Below are 20,478 nucleotides of genomic sequence, written 5' to 3'. Positions count from 1 at the left end.
TAGTTATTCACCTGTTTTCTCTTATTGGCAAATGTTTTCCTGGATTCCCTTTCAACTGGAGTAGGACCAAAGAAATCAGGTGCAGAAGTTGTTTTTTTTCCCTTTAGGTTTGACTGATATACATGTACATTTCCTAAGGTACTGACAGGGAGAAGTTATTTAACAAACAAGAGCTTAGTTGGTGATCATTTCCTTTATTCTTGTGCCCTTAACCTTGACACCTGTGTGTAACATGTGCCTATCCAAAAGTTAAAATTTTGGAGAAACTGGAAAAGCAAACACAATGTGCAGTAAATTTTTATGAATCATCTTTCACCAAAAAGAAGCTCCAGAGAAAGAAGACCATTTAAATAACTTACTTTCAACAAAAAAAGCGGTGCATATTAATGTTTGATTCAGGGGGAATATTGTAAAGAGAATAAGATTCTGGTCACTCTTCACAGTCAAAAGGTTAAATGTATTAGCATAAGAGCAATGTCCTATGACAGATCTAACATTCTCAATGCCTGATGGAAGAAAGGAAAAACAAACAAACAGGGCCCGGTTGTTCAAAACCGCGATTAAACTAATCACCGATTAGGCCTAATCGGCGATTAAATTTCTCAATCGTGGGTTAGTTAGTCGTCGGTTAAAAAACGGTTGTTCAAAGGGAGATTACTCGGTCGATTTACTAATCCGCGATTAAGCATAAAATGAATTATATTAATTAATTATAATTTATTTTGTGCCAGTTTACGTCATAAAATTGCCGGAAATTTATTTTTGTCAATATGGCTTCTCCGGCGAAGAAAGTGCGGAAAGCAAACTTTTCACCCGCTGAAATTTCCGTTTTAACGGAAAAATTTGAAGAAAATATGGACATTCTTCAAAGTAAATTTACCAACAGTATAACAAATGCAAAAAAAAAACAAGATTTGGGAAGAAATCTCGGAGGCGGTAAACGCCGTCGGTGTGACAGCAAGATCAACGCAGGAAGTACGAGACAAGTGGAAAAACCTCCAGAGTCACGCAAAAAGAGAATTCAGTTCCTTTAAAAGTGAATAGAAGAAGACAGGTGGTGGCCCTGCTCCCCCGAACCCATCAGAAGCCAGTTTAAAAATAATAAACATATTCAGTGACACTCCGTCATTTACTGGGTTACAGGGGTTTGAAACAGGTAAGTTTATAAATGGAAACATTATTGTAATACCTCTCAATGTCCATACCTTGCATAAAATGCATACTTCAGACTAACAAACACAAAGCAAAGTGAAAATTAACGGACTTTAGACTTTTGTTTCTTTCTTATTTTCTTTTACATGTACTCCCACGTAAACAAAAAAACAAATGGCGCCCGAAAAGTCTGCCTTGCTCTTAATTCTTCGTCTGTATATCCATCTATCGTGAAACCGATGCTCCTTAACTCTCTTTGCTTCCTTTTTCTTCGCCCATCAACACCAACACAACCATACAACAAGTCAGCCATGTTGTGATTTTTATTTTTTAATCTGCCGATTAAGGATTTAATCCACCTAGCGAGCAGGGTTAGATTTAACCCTTGGTTTGATCGAAGGTTAGGAATAATCGGGCTTTGAACAACAGAAACTAATCGGCGACTTAAATTTAATCGGCGATTAGCCTATTTAATCGTGGATTAGCGCTAATCGCAGTTTTGAACAACCGGGCCCAGACAAAAAATAAAATTTAGCTGGATAATTTTAGAAGAAGCCAGATGCTTCTCCAGACCAATATCTTATGTTGTAAATGAACACCATGGTTTGGTGCTGAAATGTCAAATATAATGAAAGAGAATGATGAAAGATACCTCTCTTTAACATGCTGGACCTCTTTAGAAGCTACATTGTCTGTCTGTTAGGCAAACTTTTTTAATTTCCTGGGCACAACTTCTTCCTCATCTGTAGGAACAACATCAAAGTATAACTTAAGTGCTGTAATATTCAGATCCTATTTAGGGCAGACTGGTCTAATGGTAAGTGTGCTCAAGCCTGGATAAAGAGAATGGCTTTGTTTTCTTTGGCAAGCTAATACATGTACATAAGCAAGGTTAAAGGTCACCTGACGTAAAAACAAAAAACAAAAACAAAAAAAAACCGCATCTTACCCCAAGCTCACCTCACACTGAATATTTTCCTATCCAGCCCTCTCACTTCATAAATAAGGAGAGTCTCCTAAACTCTTTTGTAGAACTCAGTTCCCTTAAAAATATATACCGGTATCCATATTCTCTATACTGTTCTGTATGCATTTTCTAAGCTGCTGACAAGGAGAATTTGTTTAATAATCAAGAGCTTCCATAGTTGGTGATCAATTCCTTGACACTTGAAATTAGGGTCAAAGAGTTTAACTACAACTGTATAAAATGGAACCAAACTCAAGAAAAAATTCACATACCTCAGTTTTGGAGGAAGAGGATCTTCATCAGAATCTAACAGAGATGTAAGATTAATTCAGAAATGAGGTCAGGATATAATTGTGATGTCATACATATAATTACAGTATGTACAACTGCTGAACTTACGTTAAAACCATTCAGACAAATACAGAGGTGTAACAGTATGTGTAGAGCCTCAAAATCTCTTCATGTTCTTCACAAAACATTACCTGAGTCAATAATGTTTTTTATTTTCTTCTTCCTCTTCTGATTTTCTTTTGGTTTATGCTTCTGGGCAATGTCATCATCTTCACTGCTTGATAAACTTTGCCCTGCAAATTAACAATTATATATTTTTATTTGCACAACATGACATAAAGACATAAATTCACTTCTTTGGACCAAACAATAACAACTGGATAACATCAAGGTGGGGGGGGGGGGGGAGGGGGTGTTGTTCCTTGGAGCACAACTTTCTTACAAGACATCTTTTTTCTACCGGCTCAAAAAATTAAGAGAAGACACCAGGCTTGTGAAAAAAATTTAATAGTCTGGGTTAGGTGAAGTCTCCAGGTTTCTTTATCAATCACCTTTCAAGTTAATCAACAATTTTATTTTCCCTTCAGTCTGTCTTAACTACATGTAGTACTTGTCAAAATCATTAAATACTCATAAGTATTGCATACTGCAACTGCTCTGCAGACTTAGGAAGCTGCAGTTTAAACAAATTTGTAGGGAATGCTAATGTCCAAGATATTTCTAACTTGAGTGAAATTTAGGTGGCAGTGTATCACATCATGCTGTTTAACCCTTAAACTCCCAGATGTGATTAACATGTAACTTCTCCCTAGACTATCCATACCATGTCCAACAAAAGGGTTATGAAAAAAGTTTTTATCTTGATCTAAGAACAAATTCCTATAACAAATGTACCAGGAAATGTGTAGCAACTAGAGGAGAGAATTAGCAAACAGATCTTAGGAGTTAAAGGATGAATACAAAATTGCATCATTTTACAACCCTGTTTAGGATAAAAAAGAAAAAGGCAAAACATCAGCCTCACTCAGCTACCCTGACATACTCCGACAGACTATTGAAAATTACATCTACAAAGTTAGTTAACACACAATTTACCACACCATTTCTCATATTCCAGTCCAGAAAGATACGTTGGGTTAGATATATATGTAGTGGAATGAAACTCCTAGTTAAAAAACATGTTGTAAAATTACTTACCATGTGCTAAATAAAAGATTCATGACAAAGGAAATTTTATCATGTATGGCAATAAATACCAATTTTGGCGAAATATGGTGTCCCCCCCCCCTCCCCCGGAGAAGATAGATGGGAATGTGAATTGCTCCCGTGTATATAGATACACGTGATGATCGATTCAGTCAGACAGGGGCTGTGATATGGGCAGATCTTTACTCCGTCACCTCTGAAGTCGAATTCCCTGATAACACAAATATCTTTCTCTCTCAAATGCTACATAAACCATTACTTACCTTCGTTCGACTCTTTCCTACATCTTGTTTCGATAAAGACTTCACTGTAGAATCTTTCCCGCGCTTATTTTCTAATTTCGAAGCGCCTTGCTTTCCAGTAGGGCTGAAGAACGATCGAATATCCTGTACAAAAATATGTAATTATAACTGAAACACCGGTTAAACACTGCCGCTGAGAACTAAAACGACTAACAAACCATTTCAGTATGGCGACGTGTTCACATCACTCTGCGACATTTCGCGCCATCTTTGAAAATGTCCTGTACTTCAGTCAGCGTTCACCAACTTAGCTTCCAGACTCCTGCTATTTCTCTTCCGCTAATTTTCCGAAAAAGACAATAGGTCATAAGATAACCACAATTTAATTCAAATTCACGGAACCAAATGAAAAGAGCTGTCAGACGAGGGAGGTTGAACCGCTTGTAGTTGCCCCGCTAGATTGCTTTGAAAATGGCAAATAGATCCGCGAAGATTACTTCTCAGGGGTACGTACTCTGCTGTGTAATATAAAATTACTCTATAGAAAAAATATGAACATCTCTGTAGTATTCTTTGCTGAATCTTCACTACGTTCGCAAAGATACCAATCCTCTTCTGTGTTTAAAGGAAGGACTGTGCCATTTAGCCATAACATGCAAATCTATAATTCAACATAAAATTCCGTGAGGCTGCAGCTGTGCAATTTACAAGGTGTCAAGCATCGATGTTCGTAGTCGATGAATAATTCGATTGCGTGACATGACACCTTCCCTGAAAAAATATCGCGTGATTAAAGTTGTTTTGCAGCATGTTTCTGATTCAAAACTAGTAATAATAAAAAAGTTTTCGTGGAGGTTTCAGCGATAATAATGGTTGTTGTGTCATCATTTGTGTGATTTGTGGACTGAACTGACTGTTTCATCCTTAAGGGGGGCATTACAATTTTCGATATTTTTTCAAGATCGGTTTTTTTGCCAAAGAATTTCGTTCAGTTCGGATTGTGTGTTCATTGTGGTTAACGGATTTTCTGTTCTTTGGCATTTGGTTTTCGGTTTTCGTCAAAAATACTTATCCAATGGGCTTCGGATTTGATCTCTGATGTGGTTTTCGGATTTTCCTACTTGCATTCCGGTTTCTCTTCGATCCAAGCGGTCATTATGCGCCTGCACTGATCTCGAATAGCCGCGAAACCTCTGTGTGCTTCACCTGTCAACACTGTATCGGATCGATTAAGGTTTTGAGAACTGGGATGTGAACATTTATATGTTTTGATGGTTTTGCATGCGGTTTTCGGTTTTTAACGCAATTTTGTTTTTATTGTTGCTGTTTTGTTTGTTTGTTTGTTTGTTTTGCGGTTTTGCGGTGGTGGATGATTTTTTTCTGAGGTTTCTAATAGACCCTCTAACGGATTCTTGTTTTGCAAATTGAAAATCTCTCTTTCTAAAATTACAGATCTTCCTTTTCGTTCTATTCCGTGTCTTAAATAAGAGTAGGCCTGGCTTAGTTATTTCTTCTGAAATTGTACGAGGAATTCTTTTAATTGTTAATTTTTTTATTTTCTGGAAATAAAGTACAGTTGTCTTTTTCACTTCACACTTGAATTTATGACTGAAAGTGAGGGGAATGTGGGTTGAAAGTTGGGGTGTCTGTGCCAGACAGCTTGTTCCTGCCTTTGTCTGTATTATCATGCATTAACTTTTTAATTCTCTAATGAAGCGCTTTCATGAAGATATCGATTTGTCTTTTACTAACCATTTCATTCTTTCGCAAATTTACGAAGACGGTACAATCGAGCAACCGTTTTTAACCCGTAACTGAGTGTTATCACCATTTAATACAGGTTAACAACAAAAGACAAGAAAACAACTTTTTAAACCATAATTTATCATTTTAATGTTAAGTTTATTTTAAAAAATCGCTCAAAAATGTATCGAATAACTTCAACAAAATGATGATGCAGCGTAAAAACAGAACAATAGCTTAGAATTCTAACAGTTAGACCTCTTGGCAATTACCCAGCAAATGATTTGCGTAATTTTCTTGCATAATATATACAAGATACAATGGTCCTAAGAAGAAAGATAATCTGCAATGCGTTGAGGACATTTGAACTCTAAATACTAACACTTATTTTAGGAGACAAACATGGAATAAATTTTACTTCAGAGACAATTCGTCGTTTTATTCGAGTGGTTCCGCCCTAAGTGACCGTTCCGTACAACCCGAACAGGCCGATGGGACTGAGTCAAGGATGACCACAACCGCTTAATAGAGACCACCGCTGAAAAGCGGTGAAAGTGACAGTGCTTAACAGGAAAAAAAAATTCGCGAATTTAACAGTCAACCGCTTAATACAGGTTCGACTATTCATTCCGAATTAGCCGACCAGCCGACGTGAAGAGCTCTATTCACCAATGTGGTATATACTAAAAACCGCTACGTGTGTAAATGTTTCTTTTCAAGCTAGAGTTGGAAAGCTGATTCCCGGGTTAATACACGCGCAGGCGATAAACACCAAACCAACAGCCCAAGCAAAAAGCACTCAGATGTAAGATGTAAGATGGTTAGATGGAGTAGGGCTCTGGAGCACGAAGAGAAAGTCTAAGCAGACGAAAGAAGCCTATTAAGTCCAGCAATTCTTCAGGAAAATTCTTATCTTTACCTTCTAAAATCATAGCTCTAAGATTCTTGAGAACCCACCTGTGATGTTACCCTTGAAAACACGTAGCTATTCACACTCCCAGCCCGGGTGGATAAAGGGAACCTTGACCCACCCCTCCCCCCTCCCCATGGCTCTTTTTCGTAAACGATTGTAATATATGCTATCGTCAGCATCGAACTCCTACTAAAACATCTAAGTTGTCGCAGTTTTTTAGATCTGGGGTGAAGTCAAAATATCAGGGCTTACTGACTTTTCGGATCCGGTACAAGGTCTTTAAAGGGGGGAGGAAATTTATCCTTGCTCGCCTTCACATCGGTGAATATCTCGCGTTAACTTCATCAAGCATCTCAGTTGGAACTTAAGAGGAATGCGTAGCGACAACGCTCTTCCTATGACCGTCTCTACCAGGTTGATCCTTACCTCCAAGATTTTTCCATGGCTTGTTTTTCCCGGTTTTCCTTACTCCTCAAAAACCAGCACTCTATATTCGAGTTGCCACCTTCTAAAACCGTTTTTATTTCACATCATGCATGTCACCCAGTCGAGGGTCTCCATGGGGTTAACCGGTAGCCGTATATCGGTCAAAAAACTAGCTGTTAGGTGTAAATATTGAAAAATTTGAACCCTTAGTTGTAGAAAAAAAATTGACCTTAAAAATATTTCCCTCCTACAATTTGTTATTTTGTGTTAGTCTGGGTTAACCGTAGCAGAAAAATGGCCACAACTTTAGCCGTTAGCCGTGAAAAGTTCTTCCCGGTCGGCCCTCCTCAGTTTGAAGAAAGTTTCGGTTTTTTGTAACAGGCTGTTTTAGTTAAGTTTTCAATCGTGGAAAAAAAATCATCAATATTTTCTACACTCGAGGAACCACACCGAGGGTACCTCCCATGATGAGGACGCTTTCTATAAGCAGAATAAAGCACCTTTTCCAAAGTGAAAGGTAATTTCTTTTTTCTTGCCTCTTCAACGATATATGAGTAAACATCATGTCGCTTTACATGCTAAAAAAACGCGTCGCGTGACATCCTGAGGAACGGCTGCCAATGAAACTGGCAGATATGAAATCTGAAAATATCGAAGTTTATATCTCATTTAATAACTCTATCCAGGGAAATGGGAAGAGGTTGAGCGAATAAGACATAGTTGCGCTCTCTACTCCAAACGAAAAGATGTGACAAAACATCATACCTGTCACATAACGTGCTAAAGTGCGTCGCGTGACATCCTAAGAAACGGTTGCCAATAATCGATATTAGCAGTTATAGAGTCAGAAAATATCGAAGTTTATCTCTCATTCAGTAAACTTATTAAAAGAAATGGGCAAAAGTTATTAAGCGAATACTACTTCAAACGACAAGAAATGGCTTATGCAAATCGATGAAGAAATTTTCCTTCCTTTGTTATTGATATCCTCTTCCATTCTAACAAAATATCAAGCGACTTGTTTCATTGTTTGACATTTAAATGTTAGTTTGTTGTACTTAGATAATAAGTAAACAATCTAATAGGAGAAACTAAATAAAATCATTTGGTTCCAACTTTCCAGCTCATTCTGAGCTTCCTTCAATGCTTTGTAAACCATAACTAAAATGATAAAATAAAAGTTCTCGTTTTGCCTTTGAGCGATTAGATTAAACAATATACTTAAAATGCATCGTTCTGCTTGTAAAAAATAACACAATTTATCTCATTCAAAATTAAAGGAGAAATCTCAAAAAATTAACTAATACCAAGACTAAATCCTTGCCATTACGGCCAAAATCTTTCATTTTAAGTCCAGATAAACCAAATTCTGATCGGCAGAAACTAACTTTAAGTACCAATGACTGAGTATAAATCCTCGAAAAGTTCATCACAACTTCCATCTGACATAGACAAAGATAATCGAGCAAACGAACAACTGATTATTCTCCAATTCCTATGGAAATTCTCTACACATGCACATAGCTGTAATAGCTTCATACCACTCATGAGACTAAACTGATTGAGAAAAAGTCTGTAAAAACTCTGGAAAACGTTTTCAAGACGTTTCAACTTCGACGTAAATGTAACGCCCAAATCCTCTCAGTAGAAAATACTTACATTAAAAATAACTTATCACATACCTAGTCATGATAATTTTAAGACATCATATGAAAAAAAAACAAACAGTAGTTTGAGAAGGATATCAAAGATTAAGCTCATAAAAGCAGTTCAGACAAGCAAAAAGGCAACTTTTGAATCAATGAAAATCTGTTCTCTTGTTAAACTTGACTTTGGACGTCTTTTGGTTCGTCCTGCTTTGGTGAAAAGGAGACTCTTGACAAAGGTCTCATCGGTAGCTTACAGGTTTCTGGTTCAAATATCAGCATTTGTAGGTATCCGAAAACTCCCTGGGATTCCAATGCTCACTGCCTTTACTGAAACATAAAAGAATCTCAGTTTAGGGAGGATAGTTGAGTTGCCATGAAATACTTCTCAGCACAAGAAACGATACATTGCACAACAGGATTGGTTTAAAAGAAATTTGCTATTTTACTCATATCATGTTTCCAAAAAATAATGTTATCATAGTAAACGTGTCCACTTGATTGTACTGCATCTCAGTTTGCAGAGAGAAAAATAAATTCGTAACCCAACTGAAAGGAAACTAACACGCAAGTCTCACTGCTCGTATATGAGCAAAGATTATGATTTAATGTAACTTTGTATTGAATAGAATGTATCAACAGAATCATTGCTTGTTCCACCTTTTAAATCTCCTTGAAATCCAGGTTGACGTCGTCACCAATAAGTACAAATGGTGCCCAGTGCCAGACCTCCTTAAACTTTTCAATTTCTCTCATACACTTCATGGCCTGATTGAGAGCTTCACTGGCCTTCTTGCCTTTAGCAAGTGCATCGTAGAAGAAACTCATGAACTCCAGGGTTCCCTCGTCGCCAATCGCCCACAAGGTAACCACAACAGATCTGGCACCGGCACCCAAAAGTGCACGCGCCATACCGACCACACCCTCGGCCATGACCTCCCCACGAGCAGTGTGACAGCAGCTAAGTACAACCAGACGTGCTCGCAACCCAGCTTCTATCACATCTTTCATCATCAGCAGATAGTCTTTCTCTTTCGGCTGAGGGTTTTCTCTTGTGGCGTTTGGTGCCAGGATAACTTCTCCAGTTTCCATTTTGCCGTGCGCTGCTATGTGAACTAAGGCCACTGATGATATTCGTTTTAACACTGCATCTTTTGTTGCCATTTCTCCAGTGAGAGGGGAGACATTGAGGATACGTCCGATCATCTCCACTTCCTTCCTTGCTCCTGGAAGTTGCACCAAAAGTGTTCCCTCATAGATGAGATGTTTGAAACATGGGTCGCCGACAAGCAATGCACCAGTCTTCATGTGAAAGTCAGCTGGACAATCATGAATTAGTTGCAAGGTCGTCAGAGAGGGAAGCACACGAATTCTGAAAGAATCACTTAAATATGATGAGTTCGACTCCTGCAATGCTGCATAAGGTACAAAGCAAAATGGCCCATCAGGAACGAATGTGATCTCGTCGTTGCCTTTGATCAGGTCAGCAATAGGAGAAACGATGATGTCATGCAGCTTATTTAAAGCACTTGATTGGGAGTGCCTCACATCAACTCGGATCACATCATTGGCCATTTCCTCTTCTGTCGGCGAGTCTAGCGGAGGATTTTCGATGGTAACAGTATCTCTTGCGCCGATCTCCTTAAGAGCAGTTCCGTTCAGTAGCTGGATGAAAAATTTCAACTCATTCTCATACATGTATTTGTTTACGTGTACTTCTCTCATCTGGATATTATTTTCACTGAGGCAAACCCAGAAGTAAACGCATGGTCCATTAATAGCTATGAAAACTGTGCTCAGTGGAACCCACCTCAGAGAAATGCGGGATGCGCTGGGCGTTGAAGAATCTCCAGGCTGATATTTTGCGACCATCAGATCTCTCAGAGCTTGAGCACGTCCTTTCTCTGTGGCAAGTAGAGCCTTCACAACTTGACCTCGACTGACATTTATACGCCACAAACCTTTGTATGCTACTTGGTGCTGATTACGATAACAAATCTTCCACTGATCGTTGAGTTGAAGACTGGCCCTGATATCATCATACAATTCTACACTCGAATAATAACAGTCAAAGGCTCTCATAAGATTTCCTTGGCACTCAAAACTGCTCCCAAGGGAATAGAGTGACCACGCCTCTACAGTCTTCTCTCCCACTTCTTTAGCAATTTCTAGAGTACGTTGATGATACCTGATGGCCGTTTTGAAATCTCCTCGACTATGATAAGCGTTGCCGAGATTGCCATAACTTCTTCCCTCTCCAGCCTTGTCTCCCACTTCTTTAGCAATTTCTAGACCACGTTGATGGTACTCCATTCCTGTTTTGAACTGTCGTAGACATTGATAAGCGTTGCCGAGGTTGCCATAACTCATTCCCTCTCCAGCCCTATCTCCTACTTCTTTAGCAATTTCTAGATGACGTTGATGGTACTCGATGGCTGTTTTAAACTTTCTTAGACTGTGATAATCGTTGCCGAGGTTGCCATAACTCATTCCCTCTCCAGCCCTATCTCCTACTTCTTTAGCAATTTCTAGATGACGTTGATGGTACTCGATGGCTGTTTTGAACTCACCTAGACTGTGATAATCGTTGCCGATGTTGCCATAACTTGCTCCCTCTCCGGCCTTGTCTCCCACTTCCTTAGCAATTTCTAGATCAAGTTGATGGTACTTGATGGCTGTTTTGAACTCACCTAGACTGTGATAAGCGTTGCCGAGATTGCCATAACTTCCTCCCTCTCCGGCCTTGTCTCCCACTTCTTGAGCAATTTCTAGATGACGTTCATGGTACTTGATGGCTGTTTTGAACTCTCCTAGACTGCGATAAGCGTTGCCGAGATTGGCATAACTTGCTCCCTCTCCGGCCTTGTCTCCCACTTCTTTAGCAATTTCTAGATGACGTTGATGGTACTTGATGGCTGTTTTGAACTCCCCTAGATTGTTATAAGCGTTGCCGAGATTGCCATAACTTCTTCCCTCTCCGGCCTTGTCTCCCACTTCTTTAGCAATTTCTAGACATTGTTGGTGGTACTTGATGGCTGTTTTGAACTCTCCTAGACGTCGATAAGCGTTGCCGAGATTGCTATAGCTTGTTCCCTCTCCGGCCTTGTCTCCCACTTCTTTAGCAATTTCTAGATGACGTTGATGGTACTTGATGGCTGTTTTGAACTCTCCTAGACTGTGATGAGCGTTGCCGAGATTGCCATAACTTTTTCCCTCTCCGGCCTTGTCTCCCACTTCTTTAGCAATTTCTAGATGACGTTGATGGTACTTGATGGCTGTTTTGAACTCTCCTAGACTGTGATAAGCGTTGCCGAGATTGGCATAACTTGTTCCCTCCCCAGCCTTGTTTCCCACTTCTTTAGCAATTTCTTGATTACGTTGATGGTACTTGATGGCTGTTTTGAACTCTCCTAGACTGTGATAAGCGTTGCCGAGATTGCCATAACTTGTTCCCTCTCCGGCCTTGTCTCCCACTTCTTTAGCAATTTCTAAATCACGTTGATGGTACTTGATGGCTGTTTTGAACTCTCCTAGACTGTGATAAGCGCTGCCGAGATTGCCATAACTTCTTCCCTCTCCGGCCTTGTCTCCCACTTCTTTAGCAATTTCTAAATCACGTTGATGGTACTTGATGGCTGTTTTGAACTCTCCTAGACTGTGATAAGCGTTGCCGAGATTGCCATAACTTCTTCCCTCTCCGGCCTTGTCTCCCACTTCTTTAGCAATTTCTAGATGACGTTGATGGTACTTGATGGCTGTTTTGAACTCTCCTAGACTGTCATAAGCGTGGCCGAGATTGGCATAACTTGCTCCCTCTCCGGCCTTGTCTCCCACTTCTTTAGCAATTTCTAGACATTGTTGATGGTACTTGATGGCTGTTTTGAACTCTCCTAGGCTGTCATAAGTGTTGCCAAGATTGCCATAACCTGCTCCCTCTCCGGCCCTGTCTCCCACTTCTTTAGCAATTTCTAGATGACGTTGATGGTACTTCATGGCTGTTTTGAACTCTCCTAGACTGTGATAAGCGTTGCCGAGATTGCTATAACTGATTCCCTCTCCGGCCTTGTCTCCCACTTCTTTAGCAATTTCTAGACATTGTTGATGGTACTTGATAGCTTTTTTGAACTCTCCTAGACGTCGATAAGCGTTGCCGAGATTGCCATAACTTCTTCCCTCTCCGGCCTTGTCTCCCACTTCTTTAGCAATTTCTAGATGACGTTGATGGTACTTGATGGCTGTTTTGAACTCCCCTAGATTGTTATAAGCGTTGCCGAGATTGCCATAACTTCTTCCCTCTCCGGCCTTGTCTCCCACTTCTTTAGCAATTTCTAAATCACGTTGGTGGTACTTGATGGCTGTTTTGAACTCTCCTAGACGTCGATAAGCGTTGCCGAGATTGCCATAACTTCTTCCCTCTCCGGCCTTGTCTCCCACTTCCTTAGCAATCTCTATATGACGTTGATGGTACTTGATGGCTGTTTTGAACTCCCCTAGATTGTGAAAAGCGTTGCCCAGATTGCCATAACTTCTTCCCTCTCCGGCCTTGTCTCCCACTTCCTTAGCAATCTCTAGATGACGTTGATGGTACTTGATGGCTGTTTTGAACTCCCCTAGATTGTGATAAGCGTTGCCGAGATTGCCATAACTTCTTCCCTCTCCGGCCTTGTCTCCCACTTCTTTAGCAATTTCTTGATTACGTTGATGGTACTTGATGGCTGTTTTGAACTCTCCTAGACTGCGATAAGCGTTGCCGAGATTGCCATAACTTGCTCCCTCTCCGGCCTTGTCTCCCACTTCTTTAGCAATCTCTAGATCACGTTGATGGTACTTGATGGCTGTTTTGAACTCTCCAAGACTGTGATAAGCGTTGCCGAGATTGGCATAAGTTGCTCCCTCTCCGGCCTTGTCTCCCACTTCTTTAGCAATTTCTAGATGACGTTGATGGTACTTGATGGCTGTTTTGAACTCTCCTATACTGTCATAAGCGTTGCCGAGATTGCCATAACTTCTTCCCTCTCCGGCCTTGTCTCCCACTTCCTTAGCAATTTCTAGACATTGTTGGTGGTACTTGATGGCTGTTTTGAACTCTCCTAGACGTCGATAAGCGTTGCCGAGATTGCCATAACTTCTTCCCTCTCCGGCCTTGTCTCCCACTTCTTTAGCAATCTCTAGATGACGTTGATGGTACTTGATGGCTGTTTTGAACTCTCGTAGACTGTGATAAGCGTTGCCGAGATTGCCATGACTTGTTCCCTCTCCGGCCTTGTCTCCCACTTCTTTAGCAATCTCTAGATGACGTTGATGGTACTTGATGGCTGTTTTGAACTCTCCTAGACTGTGATAAGCGTTGCCGAGATTGCCATAACTTGCTCCCTCTCTAGCCTTGTCTCCCACTTCTTTAGCAATTTCTAGACATTGTTCGTGGTACTTGATGGCTGTTTTGAACTCTCCTAGACGTCGATAAGCGTTGCCGAGACTGCCATAACTTGTTCCCTCTCCGGCCTTGTCTCCCACTTCTTTAGCAATTTCTAGACATTGTTGGTGGTACTTGATGGCTGTTTTGAACTCTTGTAGACTGTGATAAGCGTTGCCGAGACTGCCATAACTTGCTCCCTCTCCGGCCTTGTCTCCCACTTCTTTAGCAATCTCTAGATGACGTTGATGGTACTTGATGGCTGTTTTGAACTCTTGTAGACTGTGATAAGCGTTGCCGAGATTGCCATGACTTGCTCCCTCTCCAGCCTTGTCTCCCACTTCTTTAGCAATCTCTAGATGACGTTGATGGTACTTGATGGCTGTTTTGAACTCTCCTAGACTGTCATAAGCGTTGCCGAGATTGCCATAACTTGCTCCCTCTTTGGCCTTGTCTCCCACTTCTTTAGCAATTTCTAGATGACGTTGATGGTACTTGATGGCTGTTTTGAACTCTCCTAGACTGTCATAAGCGTTGCCGAGATTGGCATAACTTGCTCCCTCTCCGGCCTTGTCTCCCACTTCTTTAGCAATCTCTAGATGACGTTGATGGTACTTGATGGCTGTTGTGAACTCTCCTAGACATCGATGAGCGTTGCCGAGTCTGCCATTACTTCTTTCCTCTCCAGCCTTGTCTCCCACTTCTTTAGTAATTTCTAGATGAAGTTGATGGTACTTGATGGCTGTTTTGAACTCTCCTAGACTGTCATAAGCGTTGCCGAGATTGCCATAACTTGCTCCCTCTCCGGCCTTGTCTCCCACTTCTCTAGCAATTTCTAGATGAAGTTGATGGTACTTGATGGCTGTTTTGAACTCTCCTAGACTGTCATAAGCGTTGCCGAGATTGCCATAACTTGCTCCCTCTCTTGCCTTGTCTCCCACCTCTTGAGCAATATCTAGACATTGTTGATGGTACTTGATGGCTGTTTTGAACTCTCCTAGACCTTGATAAGCGTTGCCGAGATTGGCATCACTTCTTCCCTCTCCGGCCTTGTCTCCTATTTCTTGAGCAATTTCTAAACATTGTTGATGGTACTCTATTGCTGTGTTGAACTGCCCAACATTATGGTAAGTACATCCGAGACTGGCATAAGTGTTTGCTTTGACTTTTAGTTCAGCATTCGATTTCCTTATTAATTGAAGCAGAAGTTCGTGACTGTTTTCAATCTTAAAACGTGTCAAGGGTAGCTAAATCATGGGTGGATTTGCGAAAATGCAATGGAAATGTGTGTTTTAATAATAATGAGGGTATTGGATAAACTGTTAAATTGGAATGAAACTTCGAGCGTGGATTTCTTGAAGAGATTTGATTTCAAGTTATTCGAGACTTTTAATTAGCTCTGAAGCGCATTTATTACTTTAAGTTCGGTCGTCATGGTGATGCTCGTCTCAAGACAAAAATGAGGGGCATTTCACAGAAACTCTGGATTAGTTAATATGGCCTCTTCTTTTAAGTAAAGTTTCGTGGAATAATCGAAAGAACTCGTTAATAATATTTCAGCTTCTTTAAACTGCTCAGTGCAGTATAAGAGAACATCGGTTGCATTATGTGTAGAAGAATCTGCCTGGAACGTATTGATTTTTCTTGAAATATTATTCGCATTGCATCTCGTATCACGTTTGAAACATTCGTTAAAGGATACTGCCAATCCCATATGCGACCAGCTCCTTGCTTCTTTATACCAGCAAAGTTCGACACAAGCTCTGGCTCCTGAAAAGGTGAGAATAATTGGTGGTGCAAGTTAATTTATCACTGTTAAGGTATAAACGTATTGATAAAATGGATTTAATTGCCCAGTTAGCTGGGAACAAAAATTGTGATAATGAAGGAAATTTGAACTTTTAGAAGAACTGAAAATGAACAATAAGAAGCTGATGTAAAGCGGCTACCAATTAAGCTTCAATTGATGATGATAACGATGAATTTATCTCGCGCATTCTTCACTTCAATATGCACTTTAGCGCTTTTCAGCACTTTTCGGGAGTTTTCGGGCAGACTGCATTGAGCAGTTAACTTTTGAAAGTGAATTTTTCAGGTGCCTCCTGCCCGGGCTCGTCCCCTGCTAAGAGTGACTGAGAAGATGCAGGAAACGGGGCTTACGGGTTTCCACCCATATCCGGGACAAGAATATTAAACCATTTGCAGATGTCACAGCTTAGGCAGCAGCACATTGTCCTCAGATGTTTTAAGACTCAGGGTGATGGTCCAGTCTAGGGCTTGAACCCTCGACCCTTGGCGCTCTACAACGTGAACTAACCAGGCAGCGGCATTTGAGAGTTTATTGACGTTTTCTTATGCTTTTTACCCACATCACAGACGTTGACACACCAGATACAAATGACACTTGGAGTGCAGCTACCTGCCACAAACCACACAGTCCTCTTTTGACGAAATCAAACAATGTTGATGGCTTATGTCTGAAAAACCCACCTTTCTTAATAGCCTTGATTAAAGTGGGTTCCAATTGAACGGCAACTGTTGCATCATCGAGACATTCCACATAGTTTGCTATGAGATTCCGAAAAGAAGGTTTAAAAAAGTGGTAATCACACGCAATTGCAACAAAGAAGCCTTAAAAATTACAATTGATTAAAATGCAACGAGGATCATTTCTTTGCTTAATTTTCATCCGCTACAGGGCGATTTGTGTTATACGCTACTTTTCTGCAGTTGCTCAATTTTTTTCTTTTCTTGATGCAGATTGTGTATTCCGTTATCTTGTAACGCTGCACGACAGATTTATATGTTTTCATGTGAAATTCTTACCCAAACGGAAATGAGCTGTTGCCCTGTTGCTATAAAGCTTGGCGTTCAGCCGTATATCTTTGCAGTTCACTTGAAGTCCTTCCGTATAGGAGTTTATCGCGTTATTAGCTTCTCCTTGTCTGTATTCTTTGTTACCTTCCTCGAGACATACTTTCGCTATCCCTGAGAGCACACAGTTTTGGTGTTAATGATATAGTAATGAGTGATACGACTTCATACTACAACTTTATACTTCCAAACGAACTTTTAGGTTAAAGGAGCGTAGAGCTACGAAAAACGAAAGATCAGAATAGTTTAATATCTGTAAATTTTGTTTGTGTGCAAGCTGTCGAGAGTCTGGGCTGAAGCTTGGCTTTTACCATTTCAAGTTTATCGGTTTACATTTAGGTCGAAAGGCTTTCACAAACCCCTTTTGCACCTGGCTTACGTTTTCCAAACTATCACAAGTTTCACCAGGAGATCCTATTTCAACTCAATTTCTTTTACAATCGTCCTTCAGGAGAGCTTCGGTTATAACCGGATCAAGTCTGTTCGGTTTACACTTAAGTCGAGAGGGTTTCCAAAGTTCCTTTTACATCTGCGTTACACGTTCCAAAATATCAAGTTAGAATATAAAATCCCATGAGTTACTGAGAAAAAATGCATAAAGCAAAGCAAAGCCAGGATCGGAAAAGGTTGAAATTTTTTAATGTTCTGATAACAAAAGAAACATTGTGCTGAGAGTGACAAGAGTTCGTGGTTTGCCCATCCTTCAGAAAAGAGCGCCGGAAAACATGTCTTTTGTTTTTGCTGTTTTTTTGATTGGGAAAGTATCACTTCCCACGAAGTGCCATTTTGCCTGTTATAAAAGTCAGCGGTTCTACATTTTGTTGGCTGGTGGTTTACAGCGTGGGCTTGGTATTGACATAACTGTTTAAAGAGGCGTGAAATATTTAGAAGACCAAAACAGGCCATACGGCCGAGACAAAATGCCTCCTCTTCTCTGTAGAATTCTCAAATTGCGTAAAATTTCTGCCAAACATGTATTGAACAGTAAAGGACAGGAATGTGTTAGCGCAAATACTTTCCTTTCGGCGGCCTCAAAAAGTTACCCGTTAGCAAATTTTTCAAAACTCGACTTTGACAGGTCTACGGGTACCAACAGCTCCCTCTTACCGAAAATGACTTTTATACAAAAAAAGACAAAATTTAGAATAATTTCAAGTGCAAAAAGGATAATACTTTTTCCGCGCAAACATCGTTCATTTTAGGTGTAAATTTTAGATAAATAGTTAATCTCCAAAACATTGTGCGTTGATTTACAAATAAGCACTTCTAAAACTCAGAATTCTGAGTTTTACGAAGCCTAGTAGGCCAATTTTGGCCCATTCTTTAACTTAGGGCTCTTCAAAGCTAAGTCGCCTTCAAATTTGTCGCTTTATTGCTTAGAATAATTAATGATGTCTATCCATTTTACCTGATCGGATCGAGCAGTAAATTGTTTTTTTTCCTTTGGTTTTTCATTTTACTGGTAAAAGAGTTAGAATTTGAAGAAACAATCCTTTGCTGTTTCAAAAACTTATTCACAGAACATACGCAAATTTTGATGTAAATGTGACAAAAAATTTACTGGGGCGTCTTTTAAACAATCTTATTTCACATGGTTTTCTCACCTCTTAAAGGGTCATTATATACATCCAGTTCAGCGTCACTTGACGTAACTTGACTTTCTTCTGTTGCTGAAATTACCGAGAAGATATTTCAACTTTGCTAGTGATCACAACTATGTGCAATTACAACTAGCGTTCTAATACTGGCGTATTTAGTGGATTCCTTAAAACCTTCGAGTCGAATTGATCCAAAAAATTGTGCACCAGAATTAAGATATACTTAATTAACAAACAGTACAAAATCACCACAACGAAGTCTTTCCCTGTTGCTTTTTCTCACCTGTGGCTGGAAACTTATTTTTCACCTCCAGTTCTTCTCCAGTTGTTGGGAGGTTGCTTTCTGCCATAGCTAGAAATAAAATTGAATCGATTGTACTGCGCTACATTGTTTAAAATCAAAAGAGGAGACTCAGATGAAAGTAACCTAGAGAAAATATTTTATACTTAATCATAGAGGATGAATGAGAATCTCAAAGTTTCCTCCGTCACGCTATTGTGATTGCGTGACAGTCAAGTTCTGCGGGTTGTGTCATGTTTGTTTTTTCAATTGTCTGTTTGTTAGTTTGTTTTCGTAGTCTCATTTGTTGAAACGTCGTTCAAGGCTGTCCCTTATCAAAAAGCGTGAGTTGCAATAAACAATCTAGTTGTACCCGGTAGGCATGGATAAGCATGGATCAAAAATTATGCAACAAACGAAACCGAAACAACTATGAGGGTTTGCGTTACCGTCACGAATTCTACCAACAGCCCGCGAGCCCATTGCGTGAAGAAACACGTTTATCGACCCTGTTCTTCTACAAAGTGCATGTGTAAAATGTCCCTCAAAGCTATGGAAAAATTTGCTAGACAAAGCCTTTTTTTTTTTATTAACAGAATTATAAGTTCTGGTCAATAAACTCCTTCATTAATAATTTTTTGAAGGAACCAGGAAATTTAGAATAACTGGAAGAGCTGGTCCCTCTCCAAATTATGTTGGGGAAGTACTCGATTTTTTCATTTCGAATTCAGAAAAGGTGCTGAATACGAGGTTATTTTGAGGGACTGGAGAAGATGGCACTGGAAAGTGTCCTTTTCAACAAAACTCTTGTTATCAAGAAACTTCATCCACAACAAATTGAAAGCCAAGCTCAACACAAAGACTCCTGCATAGTTTAATCTTGTAGGCCATCGAGTGAATTCACTGCCAGGCCATGAGCATTTGGCGGAGGAAGTAGACTGAAAACGAAATGAGACTGAAAAATTATTTGTGAACGAATTGTTGATCAAAAGAGAATCTTTTGCGATATTATAGCGGCTGTGAAATCTGGAACATTTCCCTAAAGCTGCTGAGGTGGTCTTGCCATACAGAACAAGCTTCTGCTCCACTATCAGCATTTACTGAGCTCACAGTTTTATCTTCCAGCGCACTATGTAAACAAGCAAACAATGTGTCCATTTAGTCCGTCATCGCGCGCAAAGGTATATCTACTAAAACCGAACTCTGACAGATAACCACTCAGAAATGATACTACTAACTCCCTTGTAGATACGTAGTTCGAACATTTGAAGACAAAAATTTATTCATCGTCGACGATTACCGTGTCAAGTTTTGCGAGGAGGTGGATTGATGTTCCAAAGCGTTTAAAAGACCAGAATAATTAATCGTGTCGTTGAGGGGGTTTAGTTTTCATACGTGATCAAGAAATCTTAGTCATCGTGGTTCTGAGGTTAAAATTTTCACTTTTATTGACACGTCTTCCCAATTCCTCTGTTATTTATACGTTAAGGTGGGACCCGTGAGCGAGCAGGAAAGCTGTGCTCTGATCGGCTACTCAAGAATGTGAAATGTGTTTTCTTTCGATTCCCACTTTGATTCCCCACAGAAGGAAATAAAGAAATGCTTGTAGTCTGTTGAATACCTCGTATAATTTCGTAACTACACAGTATATTTTTGTCCTATGAATAAAAGCTTTTGCAGCATTTTTGTCTAAAACAGAGGTCACAGACTCGACCTTAACAAAATAA

General features: G+C 40.0%; 1 protein-coding gene and 1 long non-coding RNA gene across 3 annotated transcripts in view; both read right to left on the bottom strand.

The window, feature by feature from the left end:
• LOC131782772 (uncharacterized) overlaps positions 1 to 4,280 on the bottom strand; it is a 73,359-nt gene extending 69,079 nt beyond the window's left edge. Inside the window, exons 1-5 of one of the 2 annotated variants that reach the window (XR_010717675.1) lie at positions 4,077 to 4,280; positions 3,880 to 4,002; positions 2,602 to 2,703; positions 2,392 to 2,425; positions 1,805 to 1,895 (exon numbers count right to left, since the gene is read on the bottom strand). This is a non-coding gene — a long non-coding RNA (uncharacterized lncRNA). The remainder of the gene's footprint in view (positions 1 to 1,804; positions 1,896 to 2,391; positions 2,426 to 2,601; positions 2,704 to 3,879; positions 4,003 to 4,076) is intronic. The other variant, XR_010717676.1, reaches the window with a different exon arrangement.
• A 4,969-nt stretch (positions 4,281 to 9,249) lies between these two features.
• LOC131776304 (tetratricopeptide repeat protein 28-like) lies at positions 9,250 to 18,821 on the bottom strand. The gene is made up of 10 exons (XM_066166545.1): positions 18,755 to 18,821; positions 18,478 to 18,543; positions 16,826 to 16,987; positions 16,490 to 16,567; positions 15,702 to 15,769; positions 14,929 to 15,225; positions 12,769 to 14,133; positions 11,809 to 12,408; positions 10,913 to 11,568; positions 9,250 to 10,690 (listed from the first exon to the last, which is right to left on the bottom strand). Exons 1-10 carry the CDS (start codon positions 18,819 to 18,821, stop codon positions 9,250 to 9,252), a joined length of 4,800 nt encoding a protein of 1,599 aa, XP_066022642.1.
• Positions 18,822 to 20,478: the final 1,657 nt, after the last annotated feature.

Source organism: Pocillopora verrucosa, chromosome 5 (assembly GCF_036669915.1).
Source record: "Pocillopora verrucosa isolate sample1 chromosome 5, ASM3666991v2, whole genome shotgun sequence".
NCBI classification, from domain to species: Eukaryota; Metazoa; Cnidaria; class Anthozoa; order Scleractinia; family Pocilloporidae; genus Pocillopora; species Pocillopora verrucosa.
This window is presented reverse-complemented; position numbering and strand designations above follow the sequence as displayed.

Coding starts and splice junctions, on each gene's coding strand:
- LOC131776304 (XM_066166545.1), bottom strand. CDS start 18,821: ATGGCAGAAAGCAACCTCCCAACAACTGGAGAAGAACTGGAGGTGAAA. Junction 18,544..18,754: donor AAATAAGTTTCCAGCCACAG/GTGAGAAAAAGC, acceptor CGGTAATTTCAG/CAACAGAAGAAAGTCAAGTT. Junction 15,226..15,701: donor GGTCGCATATGGGATTGGCA/GTATCCTTTAAC, acceptor ACACGTTTTAAG/ATTGAAAACAGTCACGAACT.